We start from the raw sequence: 21614 nt of genomic DNA, 5'->3' as shown, positions 1-21614 counted from the left end.
CACACGCATCCAGAGAACGCGGCGTTATTCGACGTGACGTTTTCTGCCTTCATCTTTCTCGTCGTTGGAGTCGTGTTTTCGTTTTGCTATTCACCACATCAGAACAGGCGAGCCACCTGTGTGGCGAGGCCGGCGACGTCCGGCAGCGGGTTCGTTGGATTCGACTGATGCACCTCCACCGCGCTGTGGGTGCCGAAGGGGGATATGTTCGGGCTGTTCTTGGCGTAGCTGACCTGAATGGCGCGGTTTGTAAGCATGCGGTAGCGGTTGTGCAGAGTGAAGATGGCCGTATCGGCTTCCTGCACCGTGGAGAGGGTGATGAAGGCGGCACCACGACTGCGGTTGCTGTTGTCCCGCAAGATGTGAATGTGCTCTACGTTGCCGTATGCGCTGAATAAGTTGCGCAGCCGCTCCTCAGTGCACTCGAACGGCAGTTGGCCTACAAAGAGCTTCGCCGCCGTTGAGCTCAGTTTCGGCTGCTGCTGTTGTATGCTGTGCAGCATCCCGTTCAGGGTCCCATATTCGTGATGGTGCTGCCCAGGCACCATCATGCTGTTGGCGGATCCGTTGTTCGCACACCCTCTCGCGCGCATGCCGCGCTGCATGCCGGCTCCTTGCCCGCTGCTTACGCCGCTGTCCTGGCTATACTGGTTGCTGTGGCTGCGAGGATGCTGCATCTGCGGTTGCTGCGAGCCCGGCCCATTGGGTGCCCAAGGTTTCGCGTGGGCGCTCAGATTGGTGGCCGCTGTGTCCATTGTTTTGTATCGATGCCCCCCTCCCCCTCCTGTGTGTGACCACTGAAGCAGACGTCTACGAGACGAGAGGGACAACGAAATAATGAAGGAGGTGAGCCGGGAAAGGGTGGACGCTGTGGTGCAAAGAAACTGCCGTACGGGAAGCGAATGCACCCCCTACCCCAACACACACACACACACACACACACACACGCAGAGGCCGAGGAGAGACGCCAGGGATAAAACACAGTGGATGTGGGAGTCGAGTCTGTGCGTGTTCGTGTACGGATGCTGCTGTGCTTACGCGTATATAGTGTGCCCACTTTCGGAAGGTAATACTGTGCATGCGTGTTAGCGGGCGCGTGTGGGTCCACATGCCGTCGATTATGAGCAGACAGAAAGGTCGAATGGGAGAACGAAAGACAGAGGGGAACCGTAAAGGAGAGAGCGAGGTGCCATATGTGCATAGGTGGCCATGCACCTGCGTGTTACGTGACACCACGAGAGAGAGAGAGAGGCGTGCGCACACACACGCAGAGGGGGATGGTGTCGGAAACACACAGTGTTAAAGTGCAGACCCCTCCCCTCCCCCCCCACAGAAGCACCAACGTGTGTAAGCGGATAGCATGACTGCACCTCGGCTTCCTTGTTTCTCTGGCGTGCCGCCACCACCACCGCCTCTCTCTCTAGCTCTTATGCTAAGGAACAGCCACGCTTGTTTTTGGTCCGCCTTTACTGGAAGACAATGCGTTCCCATAGCCATTTTTTTTCGTCTCCGCACACACACACACACACACTCACAGAGGCTGGTCTACCTGAATCTCTTTCAAAAAGTTCGTTACGAGCTCTACAGTCTCGTGGGGCTTGTCGAAGTACACCGTGTGCGTCGCATGCGGAATGGAGTGCTGCCGCAGGTCGATGGCGTAGCGCTCCCATAGCTGCTGATACTGCGGGTCGCCTCCCACTGGGCTGGCAGCTCCGAGCACCGACAGCACTGGAACCGTACCGACCGAGGGATACTCCAGCGCTAGCCGGTGCTGCCTCTGCTTCTGTTCCTGTGCATCATGCGTGCCACCCGAACCCTTTCCGCCTGCGGCTGGCTTGTAGTACGAGTCGGGTAAGAAAAGCTCACCAGAGCGGATGGAGTGCTCAAGCACGGGCACGTTGCATTTCCAACTCGCAACGCGTCGCGTGAGATCGTTGGGGTCGCGTTGCAGCGCCAAGTTCGTCGTACACAGTCCCCGCACGCGGATATCGTGCATGCCACAGCGGTAGAACTCCTCTTGCCCACTCCGAAGGTCAGAGATTGCGCTCAGATTCACAGCCTTCATATGCTCGATGATGTCGATGAGCTCACCGGTTAGATTTGCCGTCATGTTTGAACGCACAATAGGTGGTAAGTCAAGACTCACGAGCCCTTTCACGTCAAGAGAAGATCGAACAGAGGAGGAGACATTGCTCGACGGCGATGATGCTGTAGTTGGCGATAATTCCGACCCTCGAACTTTTTCGCTGCTCGCTAGGGAAGGGAGGTAGCGGTCCATGAGGTATTGCGTCCATGTAAGGCTGCCCATGCTATGGCCAATCGCTACGACGCGCGGACAAGCCACGTCGCCGTGGCTGTGATCGCTGCCGTCCCGCATCCACGCCTCTGAGACACGAGACACTGTGCGTGGAAAGTCGTGGTCCAGGTAGTGGCTGAGATCCTCCACGAGGTTCTCCAAGCTGTGTGTCGAGGTGTGCGGCGACAGACCGTGGTTTCGCGCGTCGAGCGTGGTGATGTGGAACGGCAGCGCCACTGAAGTCTGGTCATTCGATTCCAGCACAGCACGGTTGTGCGCGTCGATGGCGTTGCGCAGGATGACAACAAAAGAGTTCATCGCGCCGCTGTGGGCCAAGAAGCCATGCATCACCACAAAGAAGACCGGCGCCGCCTTCCTCACGAAGCCCGGCAGGAGGACCTTAGAGGGGGTCGGAACAGCATGCAGGGGAACGGCTGCCATTACTTGAAGCAGCGAGTGCAGGCTAGAAGCAGCGGATACCGTTCGCGACGGCGGAGAGAGCGGGGGGGGGCAGATAAGAGATGAGGGCGACACAGCAGGTCGCGAGACCGAGAACCCTGTGCCTTTCCGTGTGTGAGTTTGTAACACGGATGGGGCGCAGCGCGTTGGAAGCAGGCGCGCAGAGGCACAATCCACGGCGCCACTGGTCTCAGTGAATGTGTGAAAGTACGAGAACAGACATGTACGCCCCAAATAGGAACGAGAAGGAGACAGAAGAAAAGAAAATTACTAAGGAAGGGAGGGAGCGGAAGGTGAGAGCAGCTGGTAGGCAGAGGAGATACAAGCAAACACCTGCGCTGAGCTGACAACGCACCCACACTCTCACACACCCACTCAAGAGCCTACATGGCTTTCCCATCAGCACACCTACACCGACTGATGAGTAGTGAAAGGTGCTTCGCGCCCCTGCGGTTCAAGCATCCTCGTCCAGCACTACTGCCTTACCCCCTCTCCCCTGCAATGGGGTTGGCGGCAGCGATGTAACTCTCGCTGTAAAGAGCGGGAGAGACGTTAGAGCGTGTCAGTGTGAATGGGTGTAGAGGAGATGGGGGGAAGCGTTTCGCTGGCACGCCACAGATACATCTGCGGCGCCCTCTCCCTGTCCGTTCTCTCCTCTTCCAGATGGCGTTGAGGTTTCTCGAACGCTCCCGCCTCAGCCGTCCGTTTTTCTTGTGCATGTATGTGCCGCTTGTACGCGAGAACGTTGCGTGAGCTCACACCCTGAGGAAGCAGGTAAGGAACTTCAGTCATCAGCTTTGTTGAGCCAGAGCGGGCGAGCGATCACACACGCACGGACGCGCACACACATGCGCAAGTATGCGCGTGTGCAACGGTGCACGCAAGAGAGAGAGAGAGAGAAAAGGAAAATGGGAACACAACACGGCGGAAAAAAACAACACATGTAAAAGATAGGCCAGGGCCGGCGGGGCTGCGGAGAAGGAGGAGGAGGGGGATGGAAGAGAGGATGGCGGTGAAGAGACACGGGCGCCGAATGGAAGAGAGAAACAGAAGGATAGCACATCAGAAGCAAAAAACACGAAAAACGAAAAGAATTGGCGGGGGAGGGGGTGCGCGACACAAGCACACAAAACAAGGAGGACAGGGGTGAGTCCATAGACCGAGTTCTGAGAGAGACACGTCCCCCTCTCTCCTTCCTTCCTTCCTCTCTCCACACTCCCCGAGAACACGGTGCGATGGGCGCACGTCTTGCACAAGATGGGGAACAGGAGTGATGAAGCACCCTCCCTCCTCTCCAAAAGACGACGACTCGAGCATGTGCATGATGTGGTTCCGCACGAGATACAACATGAAGTCAACGGGGCGGTGTGCGAAATGAAGGCAGGAAAGAGAGAGAGAGAGAGAGAGAAAGACACGGTGAGGGAAAGAGAAGGAGCGACGCTACGCTCACGCAACCCCACGCCCCCCTTTCCCTCTCGTCGGTCCATCACCCGTGTATGCAAGAGTAGTTGTAGATTTGGCAGTAAATGACACTCTCGAGAGGGCCGGGGAGGGGAAGGGGAAACCTGCAAGAGAAAAAAACGACTTTAGAGGGCATGTACACGCACACGTGCGCAGGTCCCTTCACCGCACATGATCGTCGAAGGACACAAGGCAAACCATCCAACACACGCTCACAACAGAGGAGATGCACTAGAAACCGTGCACGGGAGGGAGCAGGGGTGAGAGAGAGAGAGAGGGAGGGAGGAGACACGCTCGTCTCCGTGTACATGGATAGAGTCCCGCATCCAGCGTAAAACGTGGAAACGTAAGACGGAAAAGTGCCGTAGGGAACGACGCAGAACAACAATGCCCAAAACAATAAATTATAATAAAGACGATCACGCAAAAGAGACACATCATGCAGACACGCACACGCAGCTATATATATATATACATATTGCACATCACTTAGCCTGGAAGGCCATGCACACAGCCAAGGCACACATCGCGGCAATATGCGCGAGAGAGAGAGGGACTCGTGTTGATGCGGCTGCACCGACTGCGGTGCACGGCCATCATACACACGCATCGGGAGAGGTGCGCAAAGGCAGCGAGCGCACCTACAGCCGTATTTCCTCTCTTTTTTTTTGTCTGTTGTCTGCTCATCCTGCCTCACCGTTCATTCGGCGCACTGAGGGAAAGGGACGACGTCCTCCCCGTGGGGCTTGCCGCCGGCTTGTCGGATGCTGACGCAAGCACCAGAGGCGACACGAGGCCCATGTCCATGCCGGCGTTGGAAGATGTCGGTGCGGGCGTCGCCAAAGACATCACACTCGACGCCAGGCCATTGCCGAGCATATCAAACGAGTACGCGTCCTCATGCAACGATGGCCCGCCGCAGCCAAGTAATGAGATGATGGGGACAGCCGCCCTGCTCATGGCCTGCTCCGCGTCATCCAGGAGAGTCTCGACGTCGCAATAGCGTGGGATGGAGATACGGAGAGGTGAGCCTGTGCCGCCGCCTCCCTTTCCGCCCTTCTTGTGGCACCGACCGCTGCTGCCTGTGAGCGTGCCGCGTTTGTGGAAGAGCATCCCGCCATTGGCACGACATCTCTGGCCGTGCCCCTCACCACCACCGGCGCCCATACCCGCTGTCCGCTCGACAAAGGGACTCGATGTCCCTCGCAATGCGCCTCCGACGGGACCCGCGCGTGCGTTGCGCATGCAGTCCGCGATTTGGTAGACGCCTTGATCGCCGTTGTTATGGACGCTGTAGAGCGAGGGCCGTATGGCAGCCGAGGCACACATCTGCAGCTGACGTGGGGCCTGCTGCTCCTGGGGCAAGAGCCCGCGCAGCGAGCTGCAACTGAGGGACTGCGCGGCGGAGTGCATGCCCGACTCGCCGCTATTGCAATGCACCGGAGTTGGGCGGGCATCAGGTCCAGTAGCTCTGAATGGTGCCGCGGCCCACGCAACTGCCGGTGCCCACCACAGGTGCTGCAGATCCGTCGCGGCCACTGATTCATCTTTTACTCGGCTCGCGGGCACAGGGCTCATTGCCTTTGGTGTCCCTGGCTCGTAGCTCAACGACGTGGCCGCGTATTCTTCTTGAGCAAGCGGCAACACGGGCTGAAACACGCTCCTTGTACCGTCGCGGGGCCGTGCGCTGACGTTGTCTTTCAAGCTCACCATTTCTGGCAGCGGCGGCGTCGCCACTGCCGCTGCAACCTCCGACCCGGGAATCCGATAGGAGGGGTTCGGTACTAGCAAGGGACGGGGCAACATCGCCGGTGCCGGTGGCGATGACCGACGCGCAGACGACGTCTCAGCCATAAACGTGACCGACGCCGTGGCAACACTGTCGTTAGCGACACACATCGGCTCTGCGGCCATCCGCAGTGCCGATATGCGCTCACTGGCTCCATCGGGTGACTCGCTGGAGTTTCCTGATGACACCGCCGATTTCCTCGCCGGTGAGGAGGCGGCTGTGCTCGTAGTGTTGAAGGGAAACAGCGTCGACACGCCCCCAGCAGGAATCCGTGGCATCCACCCCGACACAAAGCCGACCGTGGGGAGGGGCACGAACACAGAGGATGGCATGAGCGTCGGTGGCGAAACAGTCGGGGTGGCCAGTGCCGCCGGCTCGGCTTTTTCCTCGCTCAGTAAGCTCTGTACAGCACCCGCGTCGCCGAGCAAGGCACCCGTCTCCGCCTGAGCAGCAAGACCACCGACGTCTTGCACAGACTGCAGAAAAGTAAATCGTTCTGCACGCAGTGCTTCCATCGGCGCCCCGACGGCGACGCCGCTGTCGGCGTTGCTGCAGACGCCACTACTGGGCACGTGGTAATGCGCTGTGCTGCTGTCACTACGTTGCAGCATCACTGCCTGATCACCGCTGAGTGGCCTTGCAGCTGTGTCACTGCTAACCGCGGGCAACCACGCCGCCACACCGGCCTCTACACAGCCCACCACGTTTGGGGTGCTGCCTGCAGAGAAGATGACCCCCTCCACGCCAAACGGTGTGGCGAGCGAGCGCTCAGCGTGAAGGGCAGAACAGAGCAAGGCGGGCAGCGTTGTGGCGCTGGAGCCGCTGGCGTCCCTCAGAGAGTCGTCAGCCGTTGCGCAGAAGTAGCCAAGGTTTGGCAGCCCCCTGTGCCGCTTGCTGGGGCTGGACAGAACGACAGCGAGGGAGCTATGCGTGAGCGAACGACTGCCAGTCTCCGCGGCTTCGTCGGCCCCGCTTGCTGCCGACACGGATACCAGAGAGCGCACCTGCGCCGGCCTTGCTCCCTGCGCTTCCACAGGTCTTGTAGAGCTCATCCTACTCAGCCTCCCTCGCTGTCTCTGCAGCTCCGAGAAGTGCGTCGGGGGCGCGACAAGCCCTGCTGCTGGGCTCTTGCCGTGTGAGCGCGGCGCTTGCGTGCCGCTGCCGAGGTATAGCGACATCGCCGCTCTGTGCATGTGCGGTGCCATCAGCGAGGAGCCACATGGGCATGTGGCGCAGTTCGTAGAGCCCTGCTGCGTGCCGCGGTCGGTGCCCATCTCACCCGAGGCGACTGTGCGCGAGGGCGGGGACGGGGGATGCTGCGGCGCGAACGGCCTGCCCGTTAGGCGCCAGCTCCCCGGGTCACTCGCACACGGCTTGGGCGGGGTGGGCGTCGAGTTGTCCTGCGCTGCTTTCCACGGACCTGTCATGACACCGCCCAGCGCCATGCCGTGGGCAAGCGTCTGTAGGATTTGGTCCTCCGACATGGTTGAGCTTTGCCGCATGGAGATGGCGCTGCTGTGCAGGCTGCTATGCTCCGCAGTCTTACTGCGCGGGTCGCACGCGGTGGCGGCGTTGTCGACACAGAAGGAGATGGCTGAGGTCACGGTGAAGTTGCGGAGATTCTGTTGCGGTGGAGGAGAGAGCGAGTTTGAGGATCCGCTCTCGGTGGCGTTTGCTTCCTCGTGCTTAGATTGACCAAAAGGCGCCTGCTGCTCCTGCTGTCGCGATGAGGTGACAGAGCTGCCATCGAGGTTCTCCCGCCGCGCTGCTGCGATGGAGCTCGACAGGTGCTGCGCGGCTGGCGTGACGGCAGGTGCGGTGGGTGTAAGCGGAGGTTGGTCTGCGTCGCCCGCGTCCCCCTGGTCGTGGAGTCGCGGTGAGGGCTGCTGCGACTCGTCGCCGACCGACTTGGTGAGCGTGTTGAGCGTTGTCCGAAGTGGAAACGCAGTGTCGGATCTTGGGAAGGTGATCAGCGACGCCGTGCTGTCAACCGTGAACATCGGCAGCATGAGAGAGGTGGTCGCTTCTAGCGGGCTTCGAACAGACACCCCTACGATGGTGCTTGCCACAACAGCACCGCCTGCGCGAATGGGCATGGACAGATGCAGTGATGGGGCCATCTCTTGTCGAGGCACACACATCCTAGAGATGGACGCGCTGCGTTGCAGCGCGTGGTGCGAGTCAACCGACTGCAGTGAGGAATGGGAGCTGGAGGGATCGAGGGCAATGCCAGATTCCATTGTGGTTGGCGTGATTGCCATCGTCGCCTGTGTTGACGTAGGGGTGCGGGTATTGTCGTCTAGTGACTCGATTCGCTTCTGCGAGAGCGATGCCACTGGAGACGCGGGGCCGTCGTCAATCGGCTTCCCAGTGCTCCGTGGAACAGACTTTTCGAGGGAGGCAGGCGAGGTATCGCCGTGATCGCTGCAGCAGCAGCAGCTGTGTCTCTCTGACTGCACCGCTGACGTGTCACACGACCGCTTGCGTCTCCAGCCGCTCCCCTTCGATGATTGTTGCAAGCCAGCGATGCTCTGCCGGTTGGGCGACATGACGGCTGACACAGAGATAGGCGACCACCCGTTCGCGCCCGTATTGTTTTTTTGCGCAGGTTCGGCTGTTCGCGCATCGATGGTCACCGGCGAAGCCTCGCCACCGCACACAGACAATACGGCGGTTAAGTGGCCTGTCGTCGTGTCCGTGACGGGCAGAGGTATCTCGTGCAAGTCCAGCTCCGACCCCTCACTGGTGTTGCACCATTGCGTCTCAGCTGTGGAATGTGGCGCTGAGGACACCGACGATGCCGCAGACCAGGTCTGCGGTCCGTCGCTCCCACCCAGACCCGGCGACTCCGTGTCGGTGTAGCAGTGGCGATGACGGCGCGAATGTAGAGGGTCGTCCGTATCATCACATGGGTTGTGTGCGCCCTCTGGCGATAGAGGAGGCGCCGCCGGTGACTCGAGCACATCCGTAGCCGTTGCTGTCGCCACATTGTTCGGCACGAAGTGCACACATTGCGAGGATGCTGATGTCATTGCGCTTTGAAGGGCGTCCTTGTCGTCTGCGCCGGCTGTAGTGGATGAGTGGAGGGCTTCTGCTGCGTTGCCGCCACGCCTTTTCGGCCCACCTCCAGTACTGTCGTTTCCGTCATTGCAGCTCAGATGCCTCGCAGCTCCCGATTTGGCCCTCGCAAGGGGCTGCAACGACGCGTTCACGAAAGCCATGTCGACTTTACTTCGGTCATCGCCTTGCCTGATCGGCACAACGCCGTCTTCTCTGCCGTTGCTGTGGCCAACGCTGGGCCGTGGCGCTGCATTTGTGACGGCCATGAAAGCATGCGTTGCGCAGCCTCCATTCTGCGAGACGTTGTCTGTTTCCGGCATGCTGCCACTCTGCAGCAGTGCCGAAAGGAGCGGTGTGCGCGGCACTTCGCTGGCCTCACACACACACGGCATCCCGGCACGACCAGCGAGTGTTGGGCTCGCCGAGACCACAGGCGGGTCGTCACCATTCATGACGGACGGGGGGGGGGCGGAGACGCTGACAAGAGAAAGGAAGGCCGGCTGAGAACCCTCCCCCCAAAAAAAAAACAGATGCGTGCACACACACACACACACACATACACGAGAGATCACGAGAAAAAAAAAACAAAGGAACAGAGGCCCGAACTAGCACGGAGGCAGAGTTGGTATATCAGCGCCGGGTGATGCCACCCGTACCGCCGACGCGTATTGGCGAGAGAGCGCGGGGCAAAACCAGAAACAGACGACAACGAAATGAAAGCGACAGCCGCGGAGAGAGTCCGCTGAGTAACGGCGGAGAAGTGAGAAAGACTGAGAAGCAAAAAGAGGAATAGTGAGGGATGGCTTATAGGGAGGATGAGGGGTGTCGCGTAGATACGCGTAGGTGTGTATGTGATGGAGATGTGCGAGAGAAGGCAGTGCTCGACCAAAAGAGGATGGAAGAGGGGTGGTGGTGGTGGACAACGAGAAGGCGGATATGTATATATTGATGTATATATTTATGTTTATACGCGTTGACACTCACACAACGACAGATAGTCAAGCAGAAAAAAGGAACACAAAGTCGAGCGGTTGCTTACAGATATACGAACAGAGGGAGAGGGGAGGGGGCCAGGCACAAGCACCACCAATATAAACAAGACAGAGGGCCACACGAGGACGAGGGAAAACCCCCTCAAAAAGAGAGTGAGCAGAAACACACCAGAGGCGGAGAGGGAAAGGAGGAAGGGGAACGGGAAGGTAGAGGGGGATGATGATGGCGGGTGGTGGAAGCAGGGGGCCGTACGAGACACACAGCACATAAAGGCTGCACTTCGACACTGGAGAGCATGGCAAGCGAAAACAGAAAATGACCTACCGCTAAGCAAGGCGGGCTCTCACCCCCCCTCCTCCACCTGCCTGCCTGCCGCTATGAGAAAAAAAAGACAAGAGGAAAGAGCAAAAGAGGACGAAGAAAAAGCAGGCAATATGCCCACCAATACACCCAACAAGACGTGTTCTGAATGATCAAGGACTGCTTCGGCTTCCTCCGCCGTGTTTGTTCTTCGCCTTCGCGCTTGTGCTTGCCGCTGAGTGATGTGCACAGAATCGAAGAAACCGCAGGGCAGCGCGCCCTACGGGGCGGGAGAGGGGGAGAGACGCACGAGCGGTGAGGCCTACAAGGACGCACTCGATGCTTCTCTTCTCTTTCACCTTTTTCAATGTTCCTTTTTGTTTGTGCGTTCGTATTTCGAGTACTTACCGCACCTGTGCGTTCCCACCGCTTCCGTGTGACACACTGCGTGTATGGGTGAGTGCGTGTGTGCTTTTCTCTTTTCCTTTCGCCCTTCCTGCGTGTGTGTGTGTGTGTGATCGCACCGGGCCCAGGCGGCCTGAAGGGAAGGAGGACGGGAGAAGGGGAGAGGCAGGGAGAGTCGAAGTAGGCGATGGAAACGTTTCGATCCTTCCGTGTATGTGTGTACGCATGTATCCGCCTGCCGTTGCTGGTCCCGGCAGAAAGAAAGAAAGGAGGAGGGCAATAAAGAACACAAGGGGGAAGAGATGGGGCAGGGGAGGGGCGAGAGTGAAGCACGAATCATGGGTGCAAGGGAAGGAAGCGCACACAGCATGCATGTATGCTTGTGTGCATGTGCGTGCACGTGGAAGGTGAGCGGCGACAGAGGAAAAGGTGAAGAGGGATGCGTTAAGGGGAGGTAAAGTGAGTTGATGCATATGTGTACATCACGAGCTCACAGAAAGTGCGGGGGTGGTGGAGAAACTACCGGCGTCGCGCAGGATTCGGGGAGAGAGAAAGGTGATGCCATACACACACACACACACACACACACACACACACACACACAAATAGATAAAGCGGGAAGCGTGCGTGCACACCAGAGGGGAGAAGAGACACAGCTGAGAAGGCCTGTGAAGATGTCGCCTGGAACACCCGCAGCACAAGCGTTGGCCGCTTCTCCTCCCTTTCCTCGCCTCTCGACCAGCCGCCTTCTCTTCTCTCTCTTGCTCCATTATGATCATCTCGCACTGTCGCCACACACGCATTTTTTTTTTTGTGAACCGCTGGAGACCGCACCAGTCCACATCTCTCTCTTGACAAGGGTGCCTAAGCGTCCCCTTGACGGTTGCTTGCATTGTTGTTGTATCCCATCGCGGTGAGCAACCAGCATCATGGCTGCCTTGAACATGTACTCCGACCATCGCAGAGATGGACACACACACACACACAGAGAGGGAAGCAGACAGAAGAAAAAAGATGACTGTACACGCCGTGGTCGAATTCGAGGGACGAGCTGGGTGTGGGGTAGGGTAGGGGGCCGAAGAAGGTGATTGAGAGCTGGGGAGACAGACAGGGAGAAGTGCTGAAGACAACACGAGCCATGATCATAAACATTGCGGCTGATGTATCGGCCAGTCACCCGAAGCAGAACAAGAGCACGAAGAAAGAGCCCACACGTACACATGGACACGATAGCGGTAGACAGAGAAATACGATGGGGAAGGGGCAAAGATGATGACATCAACAGGGTCCAAGTGACATCATCCAATCAACGAAAAGAATACGTATGACGCAAAAACATTCAGCGGATGAAGAGCGCATGAGGGAGGGAGGGGGGGGGGAAGGGTGCAGTACATGGGTGATTCAGCACAGATGAAAGGGATGCGTGTGTGAAGCCGCCACCAGCCATGACTGGAAGCCCACCTTCTCCAGTTTCCCACTAAAGCCCAGAGTTTATTTGCACTAGCACCCCAGGATTCAAAAGAAGAGGTCAAAACACGAGATGGCAGAGATGCACACACACACACGTGGGGGAAGGGCGAAGCGATAAGAATAACAAGAGAGGCTGTTTCAGCGAATAGCAGGATGGGCACGTGTGACGACGTGGCGGGGAAGGCCGACCATAATTAGACTAGAAACAAAGGATGACGAACAGCAGTGCTGCCGTTTCTCTCATTTCGTTTCTGTTTCCGCGTGTCCATTCCTGCGCCATACAACATGCGCTAAGCACCACTCTACCGGGCCCGCCACGGGCACCCATCGCGCCGTGCAACGCAGCCGCAGACACGCACCACAGCAGTGCGCCGACCCAGTCATCTGTGCACGGCCCCTGACCCAAACTCTACCCACCCACCCGCCTCGCAGGGCGCCTCACAGCCACTCTCCCTCATCATGCCGGCCGCCACGTGGTGCATCCCTCAGGGTGGCACTCAGCCTCCCCAGCCGTAGGCAGTGTGAGGACCGAGCGAGACGCGTTGGAATCACGCTGACGCCGTGCCCATTGCATGGATGGCACAAGCATGCTCACGGTCGCGGGTCGCACCAGCGCAACGCCGTCCAGGGATTGACCGCCGGCATCCGTGCCACTGCATCGCGCTGACCTCCCCACGTCCCAGGCACCCTGGCCCTGTCACCCACCAGGGGTGGGCCGACAGTGGCCGGGGCAGGGAGGGGGGAGGAGGCTGCTCGGCTTCCCCACCCACAGAATGGGCACTGGCCCCTGCGGCGCCACGCAGCGAGGCCCCCCTCCTCCCCGAGAGGGAAAAGGAGAATGAGAAAAAAAATGAGCAACCAAAAAACAAGAAAAGAGGTTCGCTGGAACACGAGAGAGGTGAGCGAGATGGCTCACACAACCGAGAGCCCAACGCGCAGTGGGCGCAGAGAACCGGGGCTCGTGTAAAGAAGGCGGGAGCAAAACGAAACGAAGGCCCGAAGAGAGCGAGCAGTGTAGCAACGAGGAGGGGCGGCAGGGGGAGGAGAAGTCGGGCACGCGCACACCCACACCCACGCCCAAGCGCATAAACCATGAGGGGGGATCACATAATAGTGTGGTACCCTGGCATGTCTGAGACTTTGCCGCCGGCGCGTCCGTGTGCGCGTGTGCTCGTGCACCGGGGACAAAAGGGGTCCGGCGGAAACGAGCGCGCACATGTCCGCACGTTATAAACCATTTTGCTTCGTGTTTCCGCGTGTCCATTCCTGCGCCATACAACATGCGCTAAGCACCACTCTACCGGATCTGCCACGGGCACCCATCGCGCCGTGCAACGCAGCCGCAGACACGCACCACAGCAGTGCGCCGACCCAGTCATCTGTGCACGGCCCCTGACCCAAACTCTACCCACCCACCCGCCTCGCAGGGCGCCTCACAGCCACTCTCCCTCATCATGCCGGCCGCCACGTGGTGCATCCCTCAGGGTGGCACTCAGCCTCCCCAGCCGTAGGCAGTGTGAGGACCGAGCGAGACGCGTTGGAATCACGCTGACGCCGTGCCCATTGCATGGATGGCACAAGCATGCTCACGGTCGCGGGTCGCACCAGCGCAACGCCGTCCAGGGATTGACCGCCGGCATCCGTGCCACTGCATCGCGCTGACCTCCCCACGTCCCAGGCACCCTGGCCCTGTCACCCACCAGGGGTGGGCCGACAGTGGCCGGGGCAGGGAGGGGGGAGGAGGCTGCTCGGCTTCCCCACCCACAGAATGGGCACTGGCCCCTGCGGCGCCACGCAGCGAGGCCCCCCTCCTCCCCGAGAGGGAAAAGGAGAATGAGAAAAAAAATGAGCAACCAAAAAACAAGAAAAGAGGTTCGCTGGAACACGAGAGAGGTGAGCGAGATGGCTCACACAACCGAGAGCCCAACGCGCAGTGGGCGCAGAGAACCGGGGCTCGTGTAAAGAAGGCGGGAGCAAAACGAAACGAAGGCCCGAAGAGAGCGAGCAGTGTAGCAACGAGGAGGGGCGGCAGGGGGAGGAGAAGTCGGGCACGCGCACACCCACACCCACGCCCAAGCGCATAAACCATGAGGGGGGATCACATAATAGTGTGGTACCCTGGCATGTCTGAGACTTTGCCGCCGGCGCGTCCGTGTGCGCGTGTGCTCGTGCACCGGGGACAAAAGGGGTCCGGCGGAAACGAGCGCGCACATGTCCGCACGTTATAAACCATTTTGCTTCGTGTTTCCGCGTGTCCATTCCTGCGCCATACAACATGCGCTAAGCACCACTCTACCGGATCTGCCACGGGCACCCATCGCGCCGTGCAACGCAGCCGCAGACGCGCACCACAGCAGTGCGCCGACCCAGTCATCTGTGCACGGCCCCTGACCCAAACTCTACCCACCCACCCGCCTCGCAGGGCGCCTCACAGCCACTCTCCCTCATCATGCCGGCCGCCACGTGGTGCATCCCTCAGGGTGGCACTCAGCCTCCCCAGCCGTAGGCAGTGTGAGGACCGAGCGAGACGCGTTGGAATCACGCTGACGCCGTGCCCATTGCATGGATGGCACAAGCATGCTCACGGTCGCGGGTCGCACCAGCGCAACGCCGTCCAGGGATTGACCGCCGGCATCCGTGCCACTGCATCGCGCTGACCTCCCCACGTCCCAGGCACCCTGGCCCTGTCACCCACCAGGGGTGGGCCGACAGTGGCCGGGGCAGGGAGGGGGGAGGAGGCTGCTCGGCTTCCCCACCCACAGAATGGGCACTGGCCCCTGCGGCGCCACGCAGCGAGGCCCCCCTCCTCCCCGAGAGGGAAAAGGAGAATGAGAAAAAAAATGAGCAACCAAAAAACAAGAAAAGAGGTTCGCTGGAACACGAGAGAGGTGAGCGAGATGGCTCACACAACCGAGAGCCCAACGCGCAGTGGGCACACGCGCGCACACACACACACACACACAGACACACACACAAATATATAACGGGAAGGATGTCGGCGGTGACGGCGGTGATGGTGATGAGGTGGGGGTGGTGGTCTGCGAGTCGGCAGGCAAAACAGATACACAGAATGCCGAAAACACAGGAAGCGGGGGCGCCGAAGATAAGAGAGAGATGAAGGTAAAGAGAAGGAAGAGAAGGAATGACCAGAGGCGACAAAACAGGAAAGATGTGGCGAAAAGGAAAGCTGGGATCCCAAAGGTGTGTGTGTGTGTGTGTGTGTGTTGGGGGGTGAAGGGAGAGAATGACTACAACGAGGACAGCGATCACAAGCCGACCAGATTTACTAACGACGAGCCTCACCTTTCACACGCGGACGCACATAATCGTGTCAGATGAAAGTCGCCACAAATCCACACACAAACACAGATCATACGACAACAGCAGGACTGTATCGGGGAGGGAAAGGGGGAGGGGGGGGGGGAGGATGTCCTTTCACATACCGAAGGGAGCAAAAATAAAGGAGATATCATGACGCAACATCGACGAGTTTGTGTACCCTTACATGCGCATTAAAGCGTGTGTGTTACACATTCGATGTCGAGGCTGAAACCAGAGGATACATCTTGTTCGCCTCTGCTTCTTCCTTTTTTGTTGTTTTTACGATGCGCACATGCTCGACTACAGGTCGTTCTCTGCCTATGTGTCTGTCCACGCACGTACCTGCGCAGAGCGGTATGAGTGCTGTTGCTGCAGTGTGGGCTGCGGTAATGATCAGACCGAGACAGAGGGGCGCCACAGTCACATCTCCCGCTCTACACACATACATACATACGTGTGTAGGGGGTGTATGTATGTGCATATGCATGTGACAGCCAAGCAGAGGGGGGGGGAAGGGGGGGGGCAAAGCCCGAAAGGAAAAAGAAGAGCAGGGCCGAATGGCATACATAGACAGGATACAGCAACTCACACCCCAATCAAAAAAAAAGTCAGACAGAAACGAGAGAGAAAAGGCCGCGTGAGCAGATAAAGATGCACACAAGCATACCGATTCGCGCACCACTTGTTTATTCCGTACTCTAACTAGCACGTCCCTTTTCAGTAGAGCTCTTGGTCCTCGTAGGGATCCGCGATCATCGATTCCGGGTTCTTTGGCGGCTTCAACAGTGCCTTGGTCGGCACCCGGTTCACCTTCTCCTGGTGGAACGGGCGTTCATCGAGGTCCTCGTGAGCGCCGTCTGGGTCTTCGGCCCCCAACATGCGTGTCTGACGCTTTAGCGCACGGTCAGTGCTCCCGCCTGAACGAGCTGGGATAGGGTTGTTGAAGCCGCGGCGCTCCGGTGACTGCCTCTCGTTCACGGAGTTGGAGGCGCGAGGACCCCCGATTACATCATCAGAGCCCACATCGAAGCTGCGCAGCGCAGTGCGATCCGAGGTACGGTTCGGATTGCGACTCGCAGGGGCGACGACGCTCTTCTTGTCAGTGCGCTTGCTCGGCTTGCTTCCCATTCTCTCTCTTTCTTGTTGTAGTTAGGGGTGTTCCGCTTCTTCGGCCACTCAACACCGATCGGCGTTACGTTTGTGCGCTCCCCCAAACGTCGTTCTTGAAGAATGCGATTCCTCGACGCAACACGCGATGAGACGACAAAGCAACACAAACAAAAGAAAAATGTGCTGTGCTCGCGTGTGTGAATACGCGTGCCTCTCTACCTCTCCAACGTCCTCTCCTGTGATTTGCGTTGATGTCTCCCTGCCCGACGCGACGTGGCAAACAAGCGCAGGGTGATAACGAGAGGAATAGACCGAAGAATTAGACGAATGGAAAAAAAAATACAGAATGATAAGCACAACGCGAAGAAGCGCTCCAGACAAGCGGATAGAGTGGGGAGGGAGGGAGGGAGGGTGGCGGCCGTAAGACGCACAGCAACAAGGCAGCACACACACCAAACAACAACAAATGTACAGATATATAAAAACTAAAAGAGTCGATCCACACACGTGTCTTAGTCTTTGGATGTACGCACGTACGCACGCACGCACACAAAGACGCAAAAAAAAGACGAAAGCAGCACCCGCCGCCGAATAACCACACAGAAAGGAGAGACGCGATGATGGTCAAGTAAAGGTACACACGATGAATCGCGCAAGAGAGCAACGAAGAGGAGGGGGAGGGGAAGGTGGAGATGAGAGGAGGCGATGAGGAGCAGATGACGTATCGCTGAATAGGGTTGAGCAACCACTGTTCTCAAGACGTTCACGTCTGTTCTTCTCTTTTTTTCGTTCTGCGTGCGCCGATGGTTGGGTGCGATTCTATGGCACTTCTTCGGTGACGCACAAACGCCAATACACGCACGCACGAGCAGGTCCTTCTATCCTCCACTACAAGTAAAACATGAGAAACACGCAGAAAAGGCAAAACTGGGCAGAGCGAGGGAGGGAGAATACACCGATAACGGCAGATGCGATGATGGGTATGGTGGTGAATGGGAGCAGATTCACACACACACACACACACATACACGTGTTATCTCGAGAAGAGTCTCTGTATAGAGTGGACACACAAACAAAACGAAAAGAAGACGCACAGACACACACACACACACACACAATGAGTGATGCGACAACGACGATGACGGTGGTGTAAGCGGGGAGGGGGTAAGATGAGGGGGAGCAGGGACGCAGAGAGACACGCACACACATACACACAAAGACTCAGGGGCAATGGCTTCTCGTGTTCACGGGTGTTTGATGCGCACGTTGCAAGAGCAGGAAGGAAAGAGTCAAACGAATATAATAATGGAGAGAAAAGATAGGGAGGAGAGAGGGCGGCGCACACAGGGAAGGTGAGACCTGCGACACTAAGCCCCAGAGTGCCGTGCGTGTCGAAAGGATGTATTGATGCGTGTATGGATCGTAGGTGTGAGGAAGGAGAAGGGGAGAAGAGGAGGGGGTCGGTAGATTAAACCAGGAGTGTATGCGCCCTGCCTCCGCACAGGGGAGAGAAGATACTCAGGGCGCGCGTTCACACGGCACGTGGGTGGAGTGCATGACGCGTCGGAGGGTTTCATGAATGCGCACCCTTAGCCACTGAGCCTTTTGCATATGGTGGAAGTGAAGAGACCAAGCACGAAGGGGTGGGGGGCGACGATGGGGGGGGGGCGGAAGGAGGGGGGGGGTGAATCTTCTTTGATCTCCCCTGCCCGTGTAACCGCGCCGTTTGCGGGGTGTGCCGCTCCCTGTAATCCCGCTGCCCCCCTATGTTTGGTGTGTCTCTCTGTGTGTGTGTGTGCGTGGTTTGAGTCATCCGATGGGTGTTTTTTTCGTTCGTTCCGTCTTCCTCAACTCCAAAACACGCTGACTAGCGCACGCACACACAGGTATAAATGTAGATCGATACACATTTGCTTATACAAGGATGCACGGAGAGGGAAGCAGGCGGGGGGGGGAGGGGTCGAGAGACCGAATACAAGCGAAAAGCAAGGCAGCGCGAAGAAACAAAACGAAGTGAGCCGTTCGTGAGAGCGAGAGAGATGGAGGGGCTGGGCAGAGGTGTGCGCGTGCGTGTGGGGGAGGGGATCATGGTGGTGGACGACGCTCGGATGAGTAGAGTTGATGGGGCAGCTTGTCGAGGAAGCATCCTAGAACATCAAGAGGGGGAGGACACTAATGAAAGGGGAAAACAATGGAACACAACAAAGTGGAGAATGCGTGTGCGCTTGAGTGTGTCCCAATGAGCTGAACGAGGGAGTGCGACATGAACCATCAAAAACCAATAGAAAAGGGTAGAATGATAGGCAAGAAAAAACCAATAAATAAACGATGAGAGCGATGCCAACGAGAGAGCGAGCGAGTGAGTGTGTGTGCGTGTGTGTGTGTTGGAGGGGGGGGGGGTAACCGGACTTGGAAGAACAAGACGGAGGAAAGGAGAGAGAGCTTGCAGGAGCGGGGGTGAGGGGAAGCCGCGGTCACCACTTACTCTCTTGCCGTCGTCCTATGCTACCCCCTCATTACCGATATCGTGCCTTCGTGCCTCTGTGTGTCAACACGATCAGCCGATATCACGCGCACATCCAACTACCCACACTCATGTGCTTGTGGGTAACAGAAGATAGAGAAAGAGCGCGTGCACACGGAAAGGGACAAAGTAAAAGAAGAAAACGAGCGCCAACCATTCTGTACAGATGGAGCCACGAGAGGGAGAACGTCCGCAGTGTACAAGAGGGAGAGAGCCCATACACCGACACACAGCGGACTGGGTGGCAGTGCTCAAGGAAGTGGGCCACAGTGAAAGGTGTCCCCCGGGTTCCGATCTGGCTTTTATAGTGCCGCTGTTACCGCTTATGTTGCCAAGGCGTCCTCTGCCGACCCCACGAGCACATTTTTGCGCTCGCTACAGCTCCTTGTTCTGCTCGCGCTGCTGTTCCTCTGCCTTCCTCTCACGCTCCTCTTTTTCTCTTTCCTCGGCTTCGCGTTGCGCACGGTTACGCTGGAGTTGCTTAAGGACGCCAGGTGAAACACCTCCGTTCGGAAGTCGACACACGCGCGGCTCCGCAAGCTTCAAAGGTCCGTCTTTTTCTCTCGGGATCGCACGCGGGCGGTTGAGCCAGATCTCGTTGCTCTCGGCCCTCATGCTCTCGAGGTCACCGGGAGACATCGGCTTTGGTTCACCCACCGCCTTCTGGTCCTCCTGCCCATTCGGCGGCATTGGGTGACCTGCGATGGTTGTGTTTGGGACTCTTACACCAAGGGCGTCGGCGGACGTGCAACAGAGAAGGACAGAGAGAACACCAACGACGACAAAGGCGAACAGGAGGCGAAGTAAAGACGCCGTTCTCGAAGCTAGCCTGGGTTTGTGCATGCAAGCTTGTGCGTGTACGCGACCTTTTTCCAGGTGTTAGGTGGAGCTTCGGCGGGGCGGAGGAGGAGGGTGGGTGGGTGGGTGGGGGGCGTTCAGAGAAGTATGGTGTGATGAGAGGGTGCAGACACGGAGGCGCGCGCCAAAGCCAAATGAATCGTGGCGAAAAGAAGCACGCACTCTCTGATGAGATGAGTGCGCAAGAGTCACAGGGAAGCGACGCAGGTAGAAGTGGGAACAGTCGGACCGATGGACGACACCGCGAAGTGATTTTGCAGAGAGCGACAGAGAGAGTTTATGCGTGGTATCTGTGATGCGCTGGACTCCTGACGTCGCGGACAGCAGGAAGCGGCGTGGAGGCGAATTGGGCAACGTGTGTGGGTGTGTGTGTGTGTGATCACGAAAAGCGGTTACAAGTAAGTGGCAACCTCAGCGTTGAAGGGGGGGGGGGAAGAGAGGTCAGCAGATGTCAAAGACGACACACAGAGAGAGAGAGAGAGATACATGAAGAGATCTGGTGCTAAAGGCATAGGGAGGTGCACGCCGTCGATGTCTCGGTGCCACCGTGCTCGTTCGTCGGCTATCACGCACATCTATACACACACACACACACACACACACACACACACACACAAGCACATAGTCATACACATCGTTGGAATACTTCGAGAAGAGGGCGGACGGTGACACCACCTTCTCCGATCTCTCTGTCACGTACCCAGACGTGCACGGGAGTGTATCCGCGCGCGCCACCGCTACGGAGAAACATCAGAGTTTGCTGTTAATCTCATTTCCCTTTATATTTTGATGGGCGAGGTGCGCGACATGGAGCGACGCCGTCGACAGCAGAAGAGGGTGGAGAGAAGGAAGGAGAAGCAACGCGGAGTACACACGAGCAACAGGAAAGAAGAAAAGCACGACGGAAGTGCCGACCTTCTCACGCCCTCCCGGAACACATCACCCGTAGCTTTCTCGGCACTTGCTCCCTCCTTCAGTCACCAACACCCATACACAGATACCTTGCGGCACCATCACAATCATGGAACGGCGGTTACCCGCCTTTTTCGGAAAAAAACGTTGGTCCACAGCGCCCGTCACAGGTGTCGCACGTTTCTTCTACCTCCTCGGTGACGTTAAACCGAAGAAGGGTCGATAGAAGCGGCTCTGCGCGCACAGTCAGGATTGATGTGCAACGCGCCAGAGCAGGCTAACCACGGTCATGTCGGGAAGAGTGACAGTGTGTGTGTTTGTGCTTTCTCGGACACCGTAATGGGTTGCAAAGCATTGTTCTACGTTGTTCGCCCCTCCTCCTCCCTCTCGGTGTGCCTGCGCCCGCCGGGCTCTCATTTCGTTGGCTTTCCGCCCAGTTCGGTGTCTCACTCGTTCGGACCTCATCGTGAGGCAAGCGGCGCCCTTGTCGTGCGACACGATTGAAAAGGCACCAGCACAGGAAGACACAAACAGCCAAGACAACCACGGAGTAACAGCACAGCAAAGTACCCATAGAAGTACCAATAGCCGTCACGAATTGGTGGTGGTAGCAGGCGATGGTGGTGGTGGATGTCGAAAACGACAACGCAACAAGC

General features: G+C 58.1%; 4 protein-coding genes across 4 annotated transcripts; all 4 read right to left on the bottom strand.

Moving 5' to 3' along the window:
- Positions 1 to 98: 98 nt before the first annotated feature.
- On the bottom strand, positions 99 to 755 carry LMJF_26_1530 (conserved hypothetical protein; the record flags this gene model as incomplete). The annotated part of the gene is made up of 1 exon (XM_001684105.1): positions 99 to 755. The coding sequence occupies one exon, from the start codon at positions 753 to 755 to the stop codon at positions 99 to 101; it is 657 nt and encodes a 218-aa protein (XP_001684157.1).
- Positions 756 to 1531: 776 nt separating this feature from the next.
- Positions 1532 to 2737, bottom strand: LMJF_26_1520 (conserved hypothetical protein; the record flags this gene model as incomplete). Its single annotated transcript, XM_001684104.1, has 1 exon — positions 1532 to 2737. One exon carries the CDS (start codon positions 2735 to 2737, stop codon positions 1532 to 1534), a length of 1206 nt encoding a protein of 401 aa, XP_001684156.1.
- Positions 2738 to 4909: 2172 nt separating this feature from the next.
- LMJF_26_1510 (hypothetical protein) lies at positions 4910 to 9457 on the bottom strand (the record flags this gene model as incomplete). Its single annotated transcript, XM_001684103.1, has 1 exon — positions 4910 to 9457. The coding sequence occupies one exon, from the start codon at positions 9455 to 9457 to the stop codon at positions 4910 to 4912; it is 4548 nt and encodes a 1515-aa protein (XP_001684155.1).
- A 6814-nt stretch (positions 9458 to 16271) lies between these two features.
- Positions 16272 to 16682, bottom strand: LMJF_26_1500 (hypothetical protein; the record flags this gene model as incomplete). Its single annotated transcript, XM_001684102.2, has 1 exon — positions 16272 to 16682. The coding sequence occupies one exon, from the start codon at positions 16680 to 16682 to the stop codon at positions 16272 to 16274; it is 411 nt and encodes a 136-aa protein (XP_001684154.2).
- Between the last annotated feature and the right edge of the window lie 4932 nt (positions 16683 to 21614).

The sequence above is a fragment of the Leishmania major genome, chromosome 26 (assembly GCF_000002725.2).
Source record: "Leishmania major strain Friedlin complete genome, chromosome 26".
Classification (NCBI taxonomy): Eukaryota; Euglenozoa; class Kinetoplastea; order Trypanosomatida; family Trypanosomatidae; genus Leishmania; species Leishmania major.
Note: the sequence above shows the minus strand (reverse complement) of the source record. Positions and strands in the feature narration are given on the sequence as shown.